The sequence below is a fragment of the Papio anubis genome, chromosome 17, assembly GCF_008728515.1.
Source record: "Papio anubis isolate 15944 chromosome 17, Panubis1.0, whole genome shotgun sequence".
NCBI lineage: Eukaryota > Metazoa > Chordata > Mammalia > Primates > Cercopithecidae > Papio > Papio anubis.
Genome location: NC_044992.1, coordinates 68,233,136 through 68,254,572, shown reverse-complemented (window position 1 = coordinate 68,254,572; position 21,437 = coordinate 68,233,136). Strand labels below are relative to the sequence as shown.

General features: G+C 49.2%; 1 protein-coding gene across 1 annotated transcript; it reads left to right on the top strand.

Annotated features, from left to right (window-relative positions):
- Positions 1–166: 166 nt before the first annotated feature.
- Positions 167–19,646, top strand: ST6GALNAC1 (ST6 N-acetylgalactosaminide alpha-2,6-sialyltransferase 1). Its single transcript, XM_031657800.1, is given in 9 exon segments — positions 167–893; positions 15,006–15,705; positions 16,828–16,996; positions 17,174–17,329; positions 17,618–17,781; positions 18,015–18,118; positions 18,312–18,401; positions 18,489–18,588; positions 18,880–19,646. Coding segments are annotated over 9 exon segments (1,812 nt in total). The 5' UTR covers positions 167–762; the 3' UTR covers positions 19,078–19,646.
- Positions 19,647–21,437: the final 1,791 nt, after the last annotated feature.

Below are 21,437 nucleotides of genomic sequence, written 5' to 3'. Positions count from 1 at the left end.
CCATCTCTATTTCTTAAAAAAAGAATGCAACCTCCAGGTCAGTTGGATCTGGACCCCAAGCCAGTGGCTCGCCGTGTGATCTTGGGCTGGCAGTTTGTTCTTGGAGGCCGTTTCCTCCTCTGTGAAATGGAGATGATGACGGCACCCAGCCCCTAGAGTGGCTGTGAGGGTTTCATGAGTGCCTGTGAAGACTCACCAGTGCCCGGCTCAGAGCAAGCCCTCATACGTGCTGGTCATTGTTGTAATGGTCATGATCTCAGATGAGAAACAGGGAAGGTTGAGCTAAAGTGTTGAACATGTGTGTTGGGTGCCTACCACAAACAAAGCACTGTCCATGGCGGCCTCAAGGTGTCTTCATGATAATCCCACAAGGAAGATAACTGCTTTTTCCATTTATATGGCGGCAGATGGGTTAAGTAACCTGACCAAGATGAGATCGCATATAATGTGGTTATTTTTCTCATAAAGCTTGACTTTCAGATATTGGCTTCAGAGACACAGAAAAGGAAGGTGAACGTGTTTGAACATAAGGAGTTTCCCTTCCTTCAAGCCACGCCAGCCTATAAGCCTTTATAAAGCAGTGAAGGCGGTTCCTCCCTTCCCTGGCAGAGACTGATAAACTCAGCACTTGCCGGAGTGGCTCATTGTTGAGACAAAGAGTGTGCACTTCCCGGCCAGGAAACCTGAGCGGTGAGACTCCCAGCTGCCTACCTCAAGGCCCCAGGACATGCAGAACCTTCCTCTAGAACCCGACCCACCGCCATGAGGTCCTGCCTGTGGAGATGCAGGCACCTGAGCCAAGGCATCCAGTGGTCCTTGCTCCTGGCTCTCCTGGTCTTCTTTCTCTTCGCCTTGCCCTCCTTTATTAAGGAGCCTCAAACAAAGCCTTCCAGGTAAGATTCTCGTCCTTTCCACTCCTCTTATTTCATTCATTTGAGGAAACAGAAAAATGATAGCCCAGGGAGGACAGGGAAAGTCTGAGCCACCTGTGTGTCCACATGGGAGTGTCAGGGGTCAGGAATGTTCTCAAGAACCACTGGGAAGAAAGACTAATGGGAAGACTTGCAGGGAACAGAAGGGGTGGCAGTGGGGAATTAAGACGCCACGGGATGAACATGTCCAGATACCATGGGACCCGTACAGGAGTTTGAGAACTGATGGGTTAGGTCTGCAGAGTGCAGACAGAAGACATGACTGCTTTCCCCTCTGGGACTGTGAGTAATGGCAGCAGCATTGGGTTCGTTTTTACATGCCATTCTCTATGTCCTGAAGTGAAAGAGCCATCCTGTGTTCCACTTGTTTCAGACCCGGACTCACCCTTAGTTTGTGGGTAAAATGGAGGGACACCAAGTTTCAGTTGTGGACACCAAGTTAATCTTTCAAAAAAACCTTCTAGACCATTTTTCTTAGAAAATACACACATCTCCAGCAGTAAGAGGCCCTTTTCTTTTCTTTTCTTTTCTTCTCTTCTCTTTTGTTTTTGAGACAGAGTCTCACTGTGTTGCCCAGGCTGGAATGCAGTGGCATGATCTCAGCTCACTGCAACCTCCACCCCCCAGGTTCAAGCCTCAGCTTCCTGAGTAGCTGGGACTACAGGCGCATACCACCAGGCCTGGCTAAGTTTTTGTATTTTTAGTAGAGACAGGGTTTCACCATGTTGGCCAGGCTGGTCTTGAACTCCTGACCTCAAGTGATCTACCCACCTCGGCCTCTCAAAGCACTGGGATGACAGGCGTGAGCCACTGTGCCCAGCCAATAATTTCATTTCACTGTTCTTAAACGTTGAAAGTAATGCAGGTTCTCGTAGAGTTAAAAAAAAAATACAGAAAGGTGAAGCAGGAAGTGAGTCTCCCTATTATACCTCCACTTCTGTCCGCTCTTCAAGGTGAATACTCTTGACACTTGAAGGTACACGGAATTCTATTATTATGCAGCTAACACTGCTATAGTATTTACTATGTGCCAGCCCCTATTCTAAATGCTTGATGTACATTAACTCACTAATTCTCATTATTAAGAGGACACTGAGACACACAGAACTGAAGTGATTCTTCCAAGATCACCCTGCTAGTATGTGGCAGGGCCAAGATTCAAAGGCATTCTGGTGCCATACCCTGTGCTCATTACCTTTATGCTATACAAGCCAGATAGATAGATAGATAGATAGATAGAAAGAAAGATAGCTACATAGGTAGATAGGCAGATAGATGGACAGATAGATGGATAGATAGATGGAGATATAGATATCTACATATAGCATATAGATATACATACTATATATGCTATATATTGATATACTATATGTCAATATGTAGCATGAGACATATATGTATATATAGATATTGTATATAGAGAGATCGATATATACACATATATATCATATAGATTTACAGATATATGCACAAGAAAGTTATATATATATCTCAAATATATGTATATATACATATATATGTATCTCATGCTATACATTGTCCCACAGGTTGACCTTGTAAGTCACACTATATCATGGACATCTTTCCATGTCGGGACATACAGGTCTACTCTCTTCTTTGAACAGTTGCTTAGCATTCCACAGGATAGGTACCGTTTACTTAACCAACCCCTATCAAGTTTCTCACATACCTTTGAGCACTTGCGTAAGTGATTTCTGGGTAGATTTCTCGAAGTGGAATTGCCCAGACAATGGATATGTTTACATGAAATGTCAATGGACACCACTGAATCATTCTCTCAGAATGCTACACCAACAGGTGTGAGTTCACTTTACCTCCCAGGACCACACTGGCTTTCATTAAGGTTTTGAAGGTTTAATTATCTGATAGGTGAAAGTGTTTCTCTTTTTAATTTGCATTTCTCAGATCACTGATGAATTTGAGGATCTTAACTTTATTAGTCATTTGTATTTTTCCATGAATGACCTGTTCATATCTTTTCTTCTTTTTTTTTAAGTTATTTACCTTTTTCATATTTGTAGAAGCTTTTTGTGTATTAGGGATGTTAACCTTTTTTTATCATATATGTTACAATACTTCGAAATGCAGTGGGATAATTTAGGAATCAGAGAGACCGAGGGGTTGAGGAGGATTTATTATTATTATTTAGGTGCACCGGCTCAGATTAACATCCAAAAAAAACTGAGCCCCAAACAACGAGTCAGGTTACCTTTTAAGCATTTTGTGGGGCTGGGGGAGATCTGTGCAGGGGGAAGCGTATTACAGAAGCAAGAAACAAAGTCAATTGAGACTTGCATTACATCATTTCTTACTTTTCAAGGAGAAATATGTTTTACGACTTGAGTTTATTTGCCTAGTGACCTTGCAGCTGCACAGCTAGAGAAACAGGGTCTTCGCCATGCCTGGGAAAGGAGAGATAAGGCTCACTAGCCACAGTCAGAAAAACAGGCAGTTAATTTTTAGAGGATTCCACCTCTTTTTCTTTCTTAGGGGGAATTGGGGTTTTTTTTTACATACATCTGAGTTTTTGCTTACACATTCTTTAATTTCTTTTAATTCCTGTTTCAAAATATCTTGTTCAGCCTGACATGTGTTCAGTTGTATTTCATTGTTTGTGATATCGTATGTCAGACAGAAGTCTCTCTTTTCCTTTATGGTCAGTGGACTTCGTGCAATTTTTAGGAAGGTCATTCCCACCCCTAACATTATATACATTTTCTTTTACACTTTCTACTGATATTTCTGTACTTTTGTTCTTTAAGCTTAATAGGAATCCATCAGAAATTTACTTTTGTGGCCGGGCGCGGTGGCTCAAGCCTGTAATCCCAGCACTTTGGGAGGCCGAGACGGGTGGATCACGAGGTCAGGAGATCGAGACCATCCTGGCTAACATGGTGAAACCCCGTCTCTACTAAAAATACAAAAAATTAGCCGGGCGAAGTGGCGGGCGCCTGTGGTCCCAGCTACTCGGGAGGCTGAGGCAGGAGAATGGCGTAAACCCGGGAGGCGGAGCTTGCAGTGAGCTGAGATCCGGCCACTGCACTCCAGCCTGGGCGACAGAGCCAGACTCAGTCTCAAAAAAAAAAAAAAGAAATTTACTTTTGTGTATGATGTGAATATAGGTTTGTATTTGTTGGAACTCTTGATTGCAACTGACAAAAACCCAGGACAAGCTAGCTTAGATAAGATGACAGGGGAGGAGAGAAGCTCAGAGGGTTAGAGTCCTTCTGGGGCGACGTTTTGGGGTGGGAGCGGGCTGCCCGAGAGTCACTCATAGTGACCAGGCCTGGCCTTCCCAGCAGATACCACATGCTCTGGAGTTGAGGGGCAAATGTTAAGTAGAGTGGCATCTGGTTCTGGTCTAGAGATTTCTGAAGGCAGGAAGTTGTTGGAACTGTCCACAATGTAATGTACCTGGGAAGAGACAGAACCACCCTGCCCCTCCCTCCCAGGTCTTCACAGCCCAGAAGGCAGTGGAAGGGAAGTTCAGCGCTTCCTGGTGGCAGGGCAGAGACCACAGCCCTCACCTGCCCAGTTACCTGCTGGAGCAGTAATGGGACACTCACTCCAGAACAGTGTTGGGGACACTAAATGCCGCAGGGGGCAGTGGGAGACGTGATCCTAGAAAGGACCCTCCTGCGGGGATTCTCAGTGTAAAGGTGAACCCCTCCCCAGAGAAACCACATTTACTAATGTGCAGAGACCACCAAGTGCGCAGGGGCCCCCAACATCAGACAGAAGCTAAATGAACCTCAGGGCAGGCAGGGACCCCCAGCCCCACCCTCCAAGACAGGCGCTCACTTAAGTAACCATACAGGAGGAGTTACAACTTGAAAAAAGAGGGGGAGTTTTCTTTTTTTTTTTTTTTTTTTTTTTTTTGAGACGGAGTCTAGCTCTGTCGCCCAGGCTGGAGTGCAGTGGCCAGATCTCAGCTCACTGCAAGCTCCGCCTCCCGGGTTTACACCATTCTCCTGGCTCAGCCTCCCAAGTAACTGGGACTACAGGCGCCTGCCACCTCGCCCGGCTAGTTTTTTGTGTTTTTTAGTAGAGACGGGGTTTCACCGTGTTAACCAGGATGGTCTCGATCTCCTGACCTTGTGATCCGCCCGTCTCGGCCTCCCAAAGTGCTGGGATTACAGGCTTGAGCCACCGCGCCCGGCCAAGGGGGAGTTTTCTTTTACTGCCCCCCTCTCTCCAGCTCCCCCAATCTCCCCCTCATCTCATCCCCCATGTCTCCTACCCCCACTCCCCACCTCCAGCAGCCAAGGTCTGAGCTCTGGCCTGGCTGGCTTGGTGGAATAAAAGAGTTTAGAGCCAGGTAGAGCACCTAGTGTGTGTGTGTTTATCATGTAATTACATGAATTTGTGAGATTACATGAATTATGTAATTTCTTTTATTTATTTATTTTTCAAGATGGAGTCTGACTCTGTCGCCCAGGCTGGAGTGCAGTGGTGCGATCTTGGCTTATTGCAACCTCACCTCCCAGGTTCAAGCGATTATCCTGCCTCAGCCTCCAGAGTATCTGGAACTACAGACGCACACCACCATGCCCGGCTAATTATTGTATTTTTAGTGGAGACGGGGTTTCGCCATATTGGCCAGGCTGGTCCTGAATTCCTGGCCTCAAGCGATCTACCTGCCTCAGCCTCCCAAAGTGGTGGGATCACAGGCATGAGTGACTGAGCCCGGCCGGCATTGTCTTATTGTCTGTGTTTCCTCAGTGCTTTGAACAGGGCCTGGACCCAGTGAAGGTGCTTTATAAAATGCTTGTTGATGAAAGAATGAATTTGTCACCTTAAAAAACATGCCAAAACGTTTAAACTTTATGGCTCTCAAAAACTTTAGAGTAAGGGAGTTAACTTGAGTAAATTCATGCTTTATGCAGAGTACTCTGTCAATAGATTACAGGATGGATGATCGGGGGAACGTGGTTTTAGAGGGGATAGTTCAGAGGCCATTGCAATGGTTTAGGATAACATTAATAAGACCGTGAGCAAGGACAGTGTGAATAGGAAGAAAGGACTGAGAAGAAGTCAGATCAGCTGGACTTGGCAACAAATAGGATGGTGGGAGGAGTGTAGCAGAAGAACTTCAAGACAATTCTATGAGGTCGGGCACAGTGGCTCACGCCTGTAATCCCAGCACTTTGGGAGGCCGAGGCGAGCGGATCACCTGAGGTCAGGAGTTCGAGACCAGCCTGACCAACATGGTGAAACCCTGTCTCTCCTAAAAAATACAAAAATTAGCCAGGCATGGTCCAGTGCCTGTAATTCCAGCTACTTGGGAGACTGAGGCAGGGAGAATTGCCTGAATCCGGGAGGCGGAGCTTGCTGTGAGCCAAGGGCGTGCCATGGTACTCCAGCCTGGGCAGCAAGAGTGAAACTCTATCTCAAAAAAATAATAGTTGGGAGGCCGAGACGGGCGGATCACGAGGTCAGGAGATCGAGACCATCCTGGCTAACACAGTGAAACCCCGTCTCTACTAAAAAATACAAAAAACTAGCCGGGCGAGGTGGTGGGCGCCTGTAGTCCCAGCTACTCCGAGGCTGAGGCAGGAGAATGGCTTAAACCCGGGAGGCGGAGCTTGCAGTGAGCTGAGATCCGCCACTGCACTCCAGCCTGGGCGACAGAGTAAGACTCCGCCTCAAAAAAAAATAATAGGCCGGGCTGTGGCTCAAGCCTGTAATCCCAGCATTCTAGAGAGGCCGAGACGGGCGGGATCACGAGGTCAGGAGATCGAGACCATCCTGGCTAACACACGGTGAAAAAACCCCGGGCTCTACTAAAAAATACAAAAAAATTAGTCAAGGTGGTGGCGGGCGCCTGTAGTCCCAGCTACTCGGAGGCTGAGGCGGGAGAATGGCGTGAACCCAGGAGGCGGAGCTTGCAGTGAGCCGAGATCGCGCCACCGCACTCCAGCCTGGGAGACACAGCGAGACTCCGTCTCAAAAAAAAAAAAAAAAATAATAATAATAATAATAATAATAGTAATAATTAATAAATAAATAAAAACACAAAAGTTAGCCAGGCGTGGTGGCGGTTGCCTGTAATCCCAGCTACTCAGGAGGCTATTTTCGCTTTTATCACAGAGAATCGCTTGAACTCGGGAGGCAAAGGTTGCAGTGAGCTAAGATTGCTCCACTGCACTGCAGCCTGGGTGACACAGCAAGACTCTGTCTCAAAAAAATAAAAATAAAAAAGCCAATTCTGTGATTTCAAACCCATCGGACTATCTCTCATATCATCTTAGACACACCCACGTGCATCATGTGTTCACTGATGTGTAGATGTCATCTAAGACTATGTCTCTGCTTGGCTTCCATCATCCAGTGTAAATGTTTTGGAAGATCTATGCTTGTTTTAGCTTTGGAGATGGTAATTAAGAGTGAGCTGTAAAAACAGACCTACGGGTTCTGTTTGTCAGTTTCTTGCTGTCACTTTATTTTCTCCAGTCTGGCCAGCATGGCAAAAATTCCATCTCTACTAAAAATATGAAAATTAGCCGGGCACGGTGGCACGTACATGGAATCCCAGGTACTCAGGGGGTTGAGGCAGGAGAATCGCTTGAACCTCAGCTTCCAGTGAGCCGAGATCATGCCACTGCACTCTAGCCTGGACAACAGAGTGAGGCTCTGTGTCCAAAAAGAAAAGAAAAGAACTTTATTTTCTATCACCTCCTGATTGCTGATTCTGAACTCCCATCCACCAAGCTTCAGGAAAACTTAATCTCAGTTGTTCCTGCTCCTCTGCAGGATGGTATTAAGGGCTCTAGGACGTCTGATGCCGTGCCAAGGCATGAGAGTGGGTTGCTGACTCTTAGCTATTGAGTCGCTGCTGAAGCAGTCATTGTTCCTGCTGCTTCGCTCTTTCAGGTCCACCTGGCTTATATGTGAGAGACTTTTCTTTTTTTTTCTTTTTTTGAAACGGAGTCTCGCTCTGTTGTCCAGGCTGGAGTGCAGTGGCGCGATCTCAGCTCAGTGTGAGACTTTTCTGACACTGTCTGTGGTCCTCTCTTCCTAGGCTCAGGATTCATTTTTTTTTTCAGGGGTCTTGTTAGACCCTTGGAACACTGCCAGGAAGCAGGGTCCTCTGACCTTGGAACCCACAGATCCTTCCTTCTCTCATTCCCGCCACCCAGCAGAGTAAATCTTTCCAGGGAAAGGACAATGGTAGGAGGAAGTAATAAAGTCCTTCCCTCATAACTTCTCCAAGATTGATCTGTTTTACTACATCTTGAACGTGGAACTGAATCTTAACTGCTGGGTGCATGGGAGTGGGGTGGAGAGGGAAACAATTAAATAACATTTCAAAATATTATATAATTATATTCAAAAGCATGACAGGCGTAGAAAAGGGATCCAGCTGTTCATGCCCTGAGGTACTAACAAGAGATTCTTTGAAGGGACTGGGATAATAGGAGGTTGCTATCCTTTCATGTTTGAAAGCAGCTTCTGCTTGTTCCGTAATAAGCACACATTGCTTTTATAAAAATAAAAATAATTCATAAAAGTTCACTTCTGAAGACTCAGGAGAAAAAGACTCAGCTTAGGTAACCCCTCCATACCAAAGTATCCCCCCGAGCAGAACTGCCTCCCTAGGCTGTCACCACAGCCTTGCATACATATGACTAATATCATCATACCGATGACACTTTAAGGCAGCTGATTATACTCATGTCTGTTTCTCTTATAGACTGTGAGCCTCTTAAAACCAGTGACCATTGCTTTTTTATCTTTAATCTCTAGCAGATACCTCTGCATGCCTGACATGCATGGCTACTCAATGAATATTGCAGAATAAACATTGCATTGTGTTTTCAAACTCTCGTAGAACTTTCCATAAGGTGTCTCATTTAGTTAGTTTGTTGTTGTTGTTGTTGTTTTGAGACAGAGTCTCTCTTTGCTGTCCAGACTGGAGTGCAGTGGTGCGATCTCTGCTCACTGCAACCTCCACCTCCCAGGCTCAAGCAATTCTCCTGCCTCAGCCTCCTGAGTAGCTGGGATGACAGGCATGCACCACCACACCCAGCTTATGTTTGTATTTTTAGTAGAGACAGGGTTTCACTGTGTTGGCCAGGCTGGTCTCGAATTCCTGACCTCAAGTGATCTGCCTGCTTCAGCCTCCCAAAGTGCTGGGATTACAGGAATGAGCCACCACGCCTGACCTGTTTGTGTATTTTTTATTTCTATTTTTTTTTTTTTTTGAGGCGGAGTCTCGCTCTGTGGCCCAGGCTGGAGTGCAGTGGCCGGATCTCAGCTCACTGCAAGCTCCGCCTCCCGGGTTCACGCCATTCTCCTGCTTCAGCCTCCCGAGTAGCTGGGACTACAGGCGCCCGCCACCTCGCCCGGCTAGTTTTTTGTATTTTTTAGCAGAGACGGGGTTTCACCGGGTTAGCCAGGATGGTCTCGATCTCCTGACCTCGTGATCCGCCCGTCTCGGCCTCCCAAAGTGCTGGGATTACAGGCTTGAGCCACCGCGCCTGGCCCAGGACATCTAACTTTCAAACCAGCTGACTGGCATTCTGGCCCACAGTGAGTTCAGCTAGGTGAAGGGCATCTTTTAGAATGCTGGGGACCCATCTGTTCAGGGGGAGCACTGGAAGGTGGATCCAGCCACTGAAGTATGATGAGCAGCAACTGACTCATTTTTCCTGTTTTCTCTCAAGTCTCAGAACATAACATCCCCACTAGGATCTCACCACTAAGACTGAGGTGGCTGAAAACCACCACACAGGCTTTGATTTCAAAAAAGAACACTCAGAATACAAGAGAATATGGATTTCTGCCATTTTTTCCAGTATACAAAGAGAATTGAGGCAATCATATAGCTTTTAGTCACAGAAGCAGCATATAGACACATCCAAAGTCAAAGTAAAGTTGTAAAAATAAAGCATTCATTTGCTTTTAGAAAACTTTCAGGATTTTCCAAGGAAAATAAACTTTGGAGTTTGTTTTTTGTTTTTGTTTTTTTGAGACAGAGTCTTGCTGTGTCACTCAGGCTGGAGTGCAGTGGTGCAATCTCAGCTCACTGCAACCTCTGCCTCCTGAGTTCAAGTGATTCTCCTGCCTCAGCCTCCCAAGTAGCTGGGTTTACAGGTGCCCACCGCCATGCCCAGCTAATTTTTATATTTTTAGTAGAGACGGGGTTTCACCATGTTGGCCAGGCTGGTCTCGAACTCCTGACTTCAGGTGATCCGCCTCCCCGCCTTGGCCTCCCAAAGTGCTGGGACTACAGGTGTGAGTCTCCACACCCAGCCAACTTTGGAGTTTGAAAAGAAAAGCAGAATATGGCTGGTTTCTATTTCACATGAGACAGGAGACCCTGAGCGCTGATCAAACACCAAAAGGGGGCTGGAATAGCCTCTGTGGATACCAGGGAGTCCTGGAAACTCCAGGCCCGGCTAACAACATGGGGCACAGGAGGCAGGAGCAGTTGAAGGTAGAGAGCTCCGCAGCAGGGAGTGGAGAGGGACACAGGGCAGAGCGAAGGGATGGCTTGTCCTCCTTTCAAGGAGAAGCAGCAACAAAGCTGTGGGAACCAAATATGAAACCTGGAAGAGGAAAGCTTGCCCAGCCTGGGGGCCTGAGATAAAATGAGGACAAAGTTGATGGTGGGGACTGAGAGAGACCCCAGGAGTTAGGGACGTGAATAGAGGCGAATCTGTGTGACCAGCCATTCGCCACATACCAGGCGCAACTCACCTGCAGCCACTTCCGGTCTCCGTGCCATAGAAGGCGGGAGCCCAGGTGCAAAATTATTTAGAGAATCAAAGGAATCTTTTCAGCTCTTTTCTTATCCTCCATAAAATAATCTTCTACTCCTACTGGCTTTATTAGTCAGTGACCTTTGATTGCGGTATTTTTTTCAAATTTCAGTTTCAGCCTCTTCAATATCCTAGTCAACTTCAACATTTCTGTGTTATCTCTTGTACTATATTCTTGGAAAATACCGCTCTCTGGCCAATAGGTGTGTCATGGCTGCAGGCATAAATGAACTTTGAACCTTTTGCCACATCTTCACTTCCAGGTATTTCCAGGTAAGGAAATGCCTATCTCAACACCCACACCCCTTGGTGATGTGCACTTAAAAATATAGAAGGTAGGTAGCTGGACCTGGTGGCGCATGCACCTGTAGTCCCAGCTACTCAGGAGGCCAAGGCAGGAGACTCATTTGAGCCTGGGAGGTCGAGGCTGCAGTGAGCTGTGAACACGCCACTGCCCTCCAGCCTAGGCAACAGAGACTCAGTCTCAAAAAAAAAAAAAGAAAAAATATATATACAGAGAGGGAGGAGGTTGCCAAACAATTATTTTCCTGTTTCTTTGTGCAATTCTTGTTCATGATCAATCGATTGATTATTATTACTATTTGAGATGGAGTTTCACTCTTGTTGCCCAGGCTGGAATATAATGGCGTGATCTCGGCTCACCGCAACCTCCGCCTCCCAGGTTCAAGCAATTCTCCGGCCTCAGCCTCCCAAGTAGCTGGAATTACAGGCATGTGCCACCATGTCCAGCTAATTTTGTATTTTTAGTAGAGACGGTGTTTCTCCATGCTGGTCAGGCTGGTCTCAAACTCCCCACCTCAAGTGATCCACCCACCTCGGCCTCCCAAAGTGCTGGGATTACAGGCGTGAGCCACCATGCCTGGCCATTATTATTATTTTTTAATTGAGACAGAGTCTTGCTCTGTCGCCCAGGCTGGAGTACAATAGCACAATCTCGACTCATTGCAACCTCTGCTGCCCAGTGTGCCTCAGCCTCCCAAGTAGCTGGGACTACAGGTGCGTGCCGCCATGCCTGACTAATTTTTTTGTATTTTTAGTAGAGACGGGGCTTCACCATGTTGGCCAGGCTGGTCTTGAACTCCTGACCTCAGGTGATCTGCCCGCCTCGGCCTCCCAAAATGCTGGCACTACAGGCATGAGCCACCTCACCCAGCCAATAAATTCATTTATTAAAGTACATTTTATATTTTTACTTCCCCAGTAGATTACGATTATGCAGGTAAGTTGCTTTTTGCTTGGGTATGATCCATGATTAATTTTCCTGTGCCTCCGGACTAGAAGTCATTAATGGAAAAAAGCCTTCCCACACCCCAGCCCAGCTCACAGGGTCAGACCACACAGGGCCGAACACGTTGAATACAGGGCACTCAGCATATGGATCCAATTTGAGGGTTTAGTAAACACCATGCATGAGAATAAGGAAATGCCTCTCTCAACACCCCAGCCCTAGCAATCATAGGTGTACTTAATTATAGGGAATTAAATGAAACTTAATTACATAATTTTGTCACTACCTGGGTTATTGCTGTGACTTCCTGCCGCCAGACAGGGCTCCAGAGAGGAGTGCCTTACCTCTTCAGGGTCACTTTGGCCACTAAGCAGACGGCCAGCTGTCCGTGCTATGTGGCTTGAGATGTGTGATGTCAAAAACTACCCCTGCCTCCTCATGTCTCCCCGCCACGGCCAAGTTAAGGTGTCTGCCAGCCAGGCAGCTACGTCCATGAAAATGTGCGAGATAGGGAAAATGTCGTTCTGCAGAATTCCTCTCTGCAGAGTGCTGCCGGAGTGTGGAAGGGAAGTTTCCGTAGGCTTCTTGAGGTTGGGGATTGGGAAATGAATCTACCAAGAGGCTTTGCTGGGTAACAAGAGCTGTTTGTTAAACCGAGTGAACAGCTTGGATTTTGCTGAATGGCCCAAGCGAGCTTGGAGCTTACACTGAGTAGTCAGACCAAGAGGAGTGGCGAGCCTCACACCCGCCCGCCCACAGCACTCAGACCTTCTACCAGGCAAATGTGGAATGAATTGATCAAGAATGTGTTCTTCACTCACTCAGGTTTTTCACTCTGTGTGGAGTGGCATTCTTTCAGACTGGATACTTTGGGGGTGTCTTCCCAGTTCATGAACCAATAACCCCCTCTTCCTCTTAAAAGTGTCCTCCTCCCATGCACAGAGTGAGCCCCAGAATGTCACATAGTATGTGACCAAGACCCCTGGAAAGGGATGGAGATAGGACGCAAGGGGGCCACAGTCTTCTCCTGCAAGAGTGAAAAATTGGGAGCAAAGAGAGTCCACAGTCCCCAGCACAGATGTTATGGGATGGCAATCTTCCCCCAGCCCGTGGGCTGGAGAGCAGAGGAGACCTGTCTGCAGAGACAGAAAGAAAGAGAAGAAGAAAGCTGATTCAGAGGGAGAGGTGAGATGGAGATAAAGTCTTAGAGAAAGATTCCTGGTTCCAAGCCCTCCCAGAGGCTCAACTACTTCCTGCTCTTGGGTTCCTTAAAACACTTTCTATTCTTATAATAAATTTTTCCTTTTCTTTTTCTTAGTTGAAAATGCAAAATACAGAAAGAATTAGGGTTTGAAGCCCATTAGCCTTTTTGGGATGCTCCATATCTCAGTCCAACCCTGCCCTGAGGCCCATCTCTCCTTTCTGGTCAGAAATCTCTCTCATCTAAGCTACTTCTCTGAGTCATATAACAAAGGCAGAGGCATTTTCTAAGCAAGTCCAGTTAAAAATGTGTGTGTTTAGGCCAGATGCAGTGTCTCACGCCTGTAATACCAACACTCTGGTAGGCCAAGGCCAGAGGATCACTTGAGGTGAGGAATTTGAGACCAGCCTGGGCAACACAGTGAGACCCAGTCTCTAAAAACACAGACGCGCACACGCGCACGCACACCGCCCCCGCCCCCCCTCCACATACACACAGATTAGCTGGGCATGGTGGTGCATGCCTGTAGTCCCAGCTACTTGAGAGGCTGAGGCCAGAGGATCGCTTGAGCCCAGGAGTTTGAGGCTGCAGTAAGCTATGATGTGCTACTGCACTCCAACCTGGGTGACAGAGAAAGACCCTGTCTCTTAAAGAAAAAAAAAAAAAAGGTGGGGGGCGGTGGCTCGCACCTGTAAAATCCCAGCACTTTGGGAGGCCAAAGAGGGCAGATCATGAGATCAAGAGATCAAGACCATTCTGGCCAACATGGTGAAACCCCATCTCTACTAAAAATACAAAAAAAAAATTAGCCAAGCATGGTGGCATGCGCCTGTAATCCCAGCTACTCGGAAGGCTGAGGCTGGGGAATTGTTTGAACCAGAGAGGGGGAGGGTGCAGTGAGCTGAGATCGCGTCACTGCACTCCAGCTTGGGCGACAGAACCAGACTCCATCTCAAAAAAAAAAAAAAAAAAAAAAAAAAAAAAAAGGTGTTTCAAGGAGGAAGGATCCCTGGGAGGTAAGGAGGAAGAACTGTCAGCTGTCAGCCCTTTCCTAACACCGCTGGGAAATTTAGGCTTCAGTTTCAAGGTCAGAATAGAGATTGCCCCCACTGGAAACCCTGAATAAATGTGTTGCTCTGAGGCTGAGAAAGGCTGGAAATACCAACCAGGGTCAGCTGCAGCTCAGGCGGGGAGGCCCTAATGGAGGAAGGGCTCGCCTAGGTAATCAGCCTGCTTCCAATATTGCCTTGGCCGGCCCTGCCTTTCTCCAGTGATCAACAACCTTTGTTTCCTGCCTTAAATAACAATAATCGTGTATTACATAGGTCCAAGGTCTGTGCCTTATTCAAATTTGTATTCCCAGTGCCTGCACAGCACACTGCACAGAATAGACATTTAGTAAACGTTTGTTGGATAAGATGCTCTCCTGTATGTCCTATATACGTATCTCAAATTCTATTCCACTTTTGTCTGAATCTATTTTCTGGCCGGGCGCAGTGGCTCACACCTGTCATCCCAATACTTTGGGAGGCCGAGGCAGGTGGATCACTGGGCAGGTCAGGAGTTTGAGATCAGCCTGGCCAACTTGGTGAAACCCCCATCTCTACTAAAAATACAAAAATTAGCCAGGCTGGTGGCAGGCTACTCGGGACAGGAGAATCACTTGAACCCAGGAGATGGAGGTTGCAGTGAGCTGAGATTGCACTACTGCACTCCAGCCTGGATGACACAGCAAGACTCTGTCTCAAAAACAAAAACAAAACAAAAAAAAAACTACTTATGCTTCTGACCTGTTTCCACAATCTTCAGCCTTCATCAAAGGTTATCTCTGTCCCTAGGCATCAACGCACAGAGAACATTAAAGAAAGGTCTCCACAGTCCCTGGCAAAGCCTAAGTCCCAGGTACCCGCAAGAGCAAGGAGGACAACCATCTACGCAGAGCCAGTGCCAGAGAACAATACCCTCAACATACAAACCCAGCCCAAAGCCCACACCACCGGAGACACAGGGAAGGAGGCCAACCAGACACCACCGGAGGAGCAGGACAAGGCACCCGACACAGCACAGACGGCAGCATGGAAGAGCCCAGAAAAAGAGAAAACCACAGTGAACACACTGTCACCCAGAGGGCAAGAAGCAGGCACGGCCTCTGGCAGGACAGAGGCACAGTCATGGAAGAGCCAGGACACAAAGACGACCCAAGGAAATGGGGGCCAGACCAGGAAGCTGACGGCCACCAGGACAGTGTCGGTGAAGCACCAGGGCAAAGCGGCGACCACGGCCAAGACGCTCATTCCCAAAAGTCGGCCGCTTATGCTGGCCCCCACAGGAGCAGGGTCAACAAGGACAAGACAGAAAGGAGTGACCACGGCAGTCATCCCACCCAAGGAGAAGAAAGCTCAGGTCACCCCACCCCCTTCCCCTTTCCAGAGCCCCACGACGCACAGAAACCAAAGCCTGAAGGCTGCCAACTTCAAGTCTGAGCCTCGGTGGGATTTTGAGGAAAAATACAGCTTCGAAATAGGAGGCCTTCAGACGGTGAGTTTTTGCCACCACCCCTTCCCTCTGGCTCCCATGCCCACCCTCTCCTCAGCTCCTGGGCTCTGCTTCTACATTTGGTCTTGTCCTGCCCCAAGCTCATTATGAGGCAGAGCTCAGCCCTACAAGACTCTGCCCCACCCATCCTTCCAATGATGGCCACAATGGGGGAGGAGGAGCAGCAGGCCCCGGACCCCTGGTGTGAACGGCATAAGCGGGGTGAGTGAGATGGGACCTGCCCTGGAGCTCCTGAGGCCTGGAGGTCACCCATCTGGGGTAACAGAGTGTGATCTACTCTGGGGCTTGGCGCCTGAATCCCCATCCTCTCGCAGGGGCTGCAGGGGAGGGACTCACAGACAAGGATACCCCAAGCTCACGCCCAGCTCTGGCCTCCAGGAATGCCTTGTCTTCCCTGCAAAGCCAATTCCACAGCCTTCACTCTCTCCCAACCCTAAGGAAACAGTCTGACTTAACCACACCCGCCCACATGGTCCTTCTCACCTGTCCTTGCACAGAGGGGCAGTATCCAAAATGTGTATGTTGCTGGGTATACGCCTGCAGTCCCAGCTACTCAGGAGGCTGAGGCAGGAGGGTCACTTGAGGTTAAAGTGAGCTATGATGGTACCACTGCACTCCAGCCTGGGCAACAGAGTGAGACCCTGCCGGGAAGAAGGAAGGATCAACGGAAGGAAGGATGGAAGGAAGGAAGGGAGGGAGGGAGGGAGGGAGGGAAGGGAAGGAAGGGAGGGAAGGGAGGGAAGGGAGGGAAGGGAGGGAGGGAGAAGGCCCACAAAATGCACACGTTTATACACATATGACTGCAAGCATGGCCCTGACAGCACACCGGACACATGCCACATTCCCAAGATGCGGCCCCTCTCACACTTACAAAGGTGCATTTGCCTTGACGGCCGAGAACACCCATTTTCCAGAACCCTCAGGACCACAATGAGCCCAGACAATGGGGAGGGGAGGGTGAGCAGACCCTCAGAACAGGATGGAAGAGGTAGCAGAGGCTGTGCCTTCCAAACTGTGAGCCCCAGCCCTTCTTGCAGTGGTGCAGCTCCCGGCTGATGGCCTTTCTGGGTCTCTCCCTTCCTGACTTCATCCTCCTACATGTAGACTTGCCCTGACTCCGTGAAGATCAAAGCCTCCAGGTCGCCGTGGCTCCAGAAACTCTTTCTGCCCAACCTTACTCTCTTCCTGGACTCCAGACACTTCAACCGGAGTGAGTGGGACCGGCTGGAACACTTTGCACCACCCTTTGGCTTCATGGAGCTCAACTACTCCTGTGAGTCCTCACCCCAGGGGAGGGTGTGCAGTAGGCCGGGGCAGAGGGCAGAGGGCAGAGGGCAGCTGGCTTTCTGGTCCGCCTCTTCCCTGGGGTTTGCCAGACCTGGGAGGAATGAAGGGTCAGACTCTTGTCCCTCCCAGGGCTCTGAATACAGCACCCCCACTCTTGTTCCAGTGGTGCAGAAGGTCGTGACACGCTTCCCTCCAGTGCCCCAGCAGCAGCTGCTCTGAAGATCGACCGGATCTATTGACGAAATTCCGAGTGATCCTTTATCGGTTCTCGACTCTTCCGTGATTCTCTTCCGGAGTTCTCTTTTTCTTCCGGTTCGATCTCTTTCTTCGAGTTCCGGATTCTTCGGTTCTTTTTCCGGAGTTCTTCGACTCCTTTTTCTTCCTGTTCTTCCGCCCCCCTCCCCGCCCCTCCCGTCCCCCCGTTCCCCTCCTCCCCGCCCCTCCCGCAGGACTCTTCTGAGAGACCCCTAGGATGTTCCACGGCTGCATCTGGAAGGTGGAATTCCTGGGCTCTCCAGAGAATTTCAGCACGTAACTGCTACCTCCCCCATTTCTCCTTCCTTTCCCCATCCACCTACACAAATCTCCCTCCTCTGCTCACCTGTTCCATCTGATTGTATCTTTCTGCACAGATTGAGCGGAGCTCTCATTAAAGGCTACGAACAGGATGTGGGGACTCGGACATCCTTCTACGGCTTTACTGCCTTCTCCCTGACCCAGTCACTCCTTATATTGGGCAATCGGGGTTTCAAGAACGTGCCTCTGGGGAAGGTGAGCAAAGAGGAAGGAGCCTGGCCACAGCCAGACTCCGGATGAGGGAGCGCACAGGGGAGAAGCGAGAGGAGAGGCTTTCCTCTGGATGGAGTCTGCATGAAAGGGCAGGAGTGGGGAGGACAGTGAGACCAGTCCAGAGGAGAGCAAGTGGGCAGTTGGAGTCAGAGCTGGGCCCCAGCTGGTTGTCCTGAGGCAGGACTTTTGGGCCACTCCCTGTTCTTGGTCCTCAGGACGTCCGCTACTTGCACTTCCTGGAAGGCACCCGGGACTATGAGTGGCTGGAAGCGCTGCTTATGAATCAGACGGTGACGTCGAAAAACCTTTTCTGGTTCAGGTACCCATTTTCCTCCTGCCCTCCCCTTATCCCAGGCTGAGCCATGTCGTGAGTGGCTCTAAAGGGTTGGACAGGTGGGGACAGCCTTAGCTATCACCTGGAGATGGGATACCAGTCATGCTCATGACCCTGACTTGGCCCACCCCAGGCCAGGTAAGGGAGCTGGGTCTGAACGACCCCTTCCTAACCACAGGCACAGACCCCAGGAAGCTTTTCGGGAAGCCCTGCACATGGACAGGTACCTGTTGCTGCACCCAGACTTTCTCCGATACATGAAGAACAGGTTAGAGCAGAAAGCACATGACACGTAGCCCAGGTCCCTGTTATCCTTGCAGCCTCCTGACAGTTGGGGGCTTGGGGCATTTCACAGGTTTCTGAGGTCTAAGACCCTGGATGGTGCCCACTGGAGGATATACCGCCCCACCACTGGAGCCCTCTTGCTGCTCACTGCCCTTCAGCTCTGTGACCAGGTAAGGCTCCCCTGCAGCTACAGAAATACCTGAAGAAACAGCTCTGGGGCTATTCCTGGGCCTGCTCAGCATAGGACAATGGATGGGCTGGGTGCACAGCCCTGGTGGGAAGGAGGGTGGGCATGAGTATGGGTGCATGCAGTTATGTGTGCGTGTCCAGGGACCTGCACCCAGACCCCTAGGGATGGTGCCGGGGAAAAGAACCCCCACCCCTCAACACAGAATTAGCCATGAGAAGAAGCCTGGGCGACAGCAGCTACAAGCCCCGTTTCTCCTCCAACCTTGATGTAGGTGAGTGCCTATGGCTTCATCACCGAGGGCCATGAGCGCTTTTCTGATCACTACTATGATACATCATGGAAGCGGCTGATCTTTTACATAAATCATGACTTCAAGCTGGAGAGAGAAGTCTGGAAGCGGCTACACGATGAAGGGATAATCTGGCTATACCAGCGTCCCGGTCCTGGAACTACCAAAGCCAAGAACTGACCGGAGCCTGGGCTGCCGTGGTCTCCTTGCCCGCTCCAAGGCACAGGATACAGTGGGACTCTTGAGACTCTTTGATCATTTCCCAGGGCTCAGACCAAGCTCCAAGCCCTTCAGGAGTTCCAAGGGAACACAGCTCTCTCAAGATGGCAAATGGCTAAGTAAGGTTCTGAAGTTCTTCAGTACACGGCTGTCGGTCCTGGTGGAGATTCCTGAGGCCAGGGATTTTTAACGGAATGGGGTGATGAGTGGTGAATACCACAATTCCTGGTGAAAAACACTCTTCCAGCCCAAAAGCTTCTTGATGCAGAGAAAAGAGCCTGGATTTACAGAAACATATAGATCTAGTTTGAATTCCAGATCAAGTTTGCAGTTGTGAAATCTTGAAGGTATTACTTAACTTCACTACAGATTGTCTAGAAGACCTTTCTAGGGGTTATCTGATTCTAGAAAGGTCTATACCTGTCCTTGTCTTTAAGCTATTTGACAGCTCTATGTGTTGTAGAAAACTGATAATAATACAAATGATTGTTGTCCATGGAAATGCAAATAAATTTTGTACAGTGAAGATGCACCTTAGTTGTCACTCAGTGGATAGGGACCAGTTTTGCACGTGGTCCCTTTCATTCTTCTATTCTCCCCATTAACCTGCTTTCTTTCTCAAACCCCCACGACGAGAACTGAGCTAAGCCAAAGACATTTCAGTTCATCTTACCCTTTGAGCTCTATCTGCATGATTTGGACTCTGGAGCCTGGAACAACCCCTAACAATTCTAAATAAAATAAAGTGGCCAAGCATGGTGGCCGGTAATCCCAGCACTTTGGGAGGCCGAGGCAGGCAGATCACTTGAGGCCAGGAGATCGAGACCAGCCTGGCCAACATGGTGAAACCCCATCTCTACTAAAAATACAAAAGTAAGCCGGGCGTGGTGGCGGGCACCTGTAATCCCAGCTACTCGGGAGGCTGAGACAGGAGAATCACTTGAACCTAGGAGGCGGAGGTTGCAGTGAGCTGAGATTGCACCACTGCACTCCAGCCTGGGCGACAGAGAGAGACTCCGTCTCAAAAAATAATAATAATAAATACATAAGTAAATAGAATAAAGGACCCTTGGTAGAAGAGTGGAAGCGAGACAGAGGAGCTACCCTTTAGACTTCATTGGTAGAGGGGACCAATGGGACAGGGATTTGCTTTGCATGAAAAGGGTGCAGTGCCAGCTCCGGGCGGCAGGTGGCGGCAGCTCGGCGCCCTGTTGTTCGCGGGGCCCTGTCCTCCGCGGCACCCCAGGCTCCTTAGTTCTGCACACGGGTGGAAGGAAGCGCCACCCACGTGCAGAACTCCGCCACTGTGGCTTCTATACATCGCGAACCTTGGGATGGACACAGCCGATTTGGCAGGGCGCTGATCGGGGGTGCGCTTGGGGAAGAAGGGCCATTGGCGCCACTGCCGCAGGTGCTTTCGCGTCGGCCCCTCCAAAGGAGGAGCTTGCGCGCGTGGGCCGGGCGGCTGTCAGCCTCTGCCCCGCAACCTGAAGGACGGAGCTGCGTGCGGGGCTGAGAGAGGTGTCGGCAGCGAGCGGAGAGTGAGGCGAAGACGCAAGGTTCTAACCATCCCCGGGGCTGCAGACGCTGGGACCGGACGGGGTCCGGGAGCTTGCAGGGGGTTGGGGGCTGGGGGGAGGCGGCGGCTCTGTGCTGGCAGCTGAAGGTCGGATCCGCCCGGGTTGCCCCCTTCCCGGTGCCCTGCACCCTGCAAGAGGCGGGTGGGCCCCGGACCACCCCGGGGAGACCAGGCCAGGGGCGTTTGCAGCCTAACCCCAGCTTATCTGGTCTGAAGAGCAATAAATGCTTTTCCCCAACAAAGCTCTAGTCACAACGACTTTGACAGGGTGGACACCACATCAGGTCAGAGCAGGAGAGAAAATGAGTAGCCACGGGCAGACAGCCCCTTACCCCCATATTGGCCTCCTCAAATTTAAACTCAGGCTACCTAAACTTAACGACTGAGCCTCACTGAGTCTACTCTGTGTCCAAAGTGGAATACACTGATGGGTTAGCTCACTCTGCTAGTATAAGCCAATAGAATTAGAAAAGATAGGTCAATTAGAGGCATAAGAATTAGAAAAAGAAGAGGAAAACTGTGATAAATAGGCTACATATTATAGTAAGTTAGCAGATATAAGATTAACATATGGAAATCAATAACTCATAAACATAAATAATAATCAATAGAGGATATAATGTAGAGAAAACCCATTTACAAGAGCAACAATGTCTGTATGAGGAAAACATTAAAACACTCCTGAAAGACACGAAGCAGATCTGAATAAGCCAAATCATCTTATGTTCTTGGAAAAGATGAC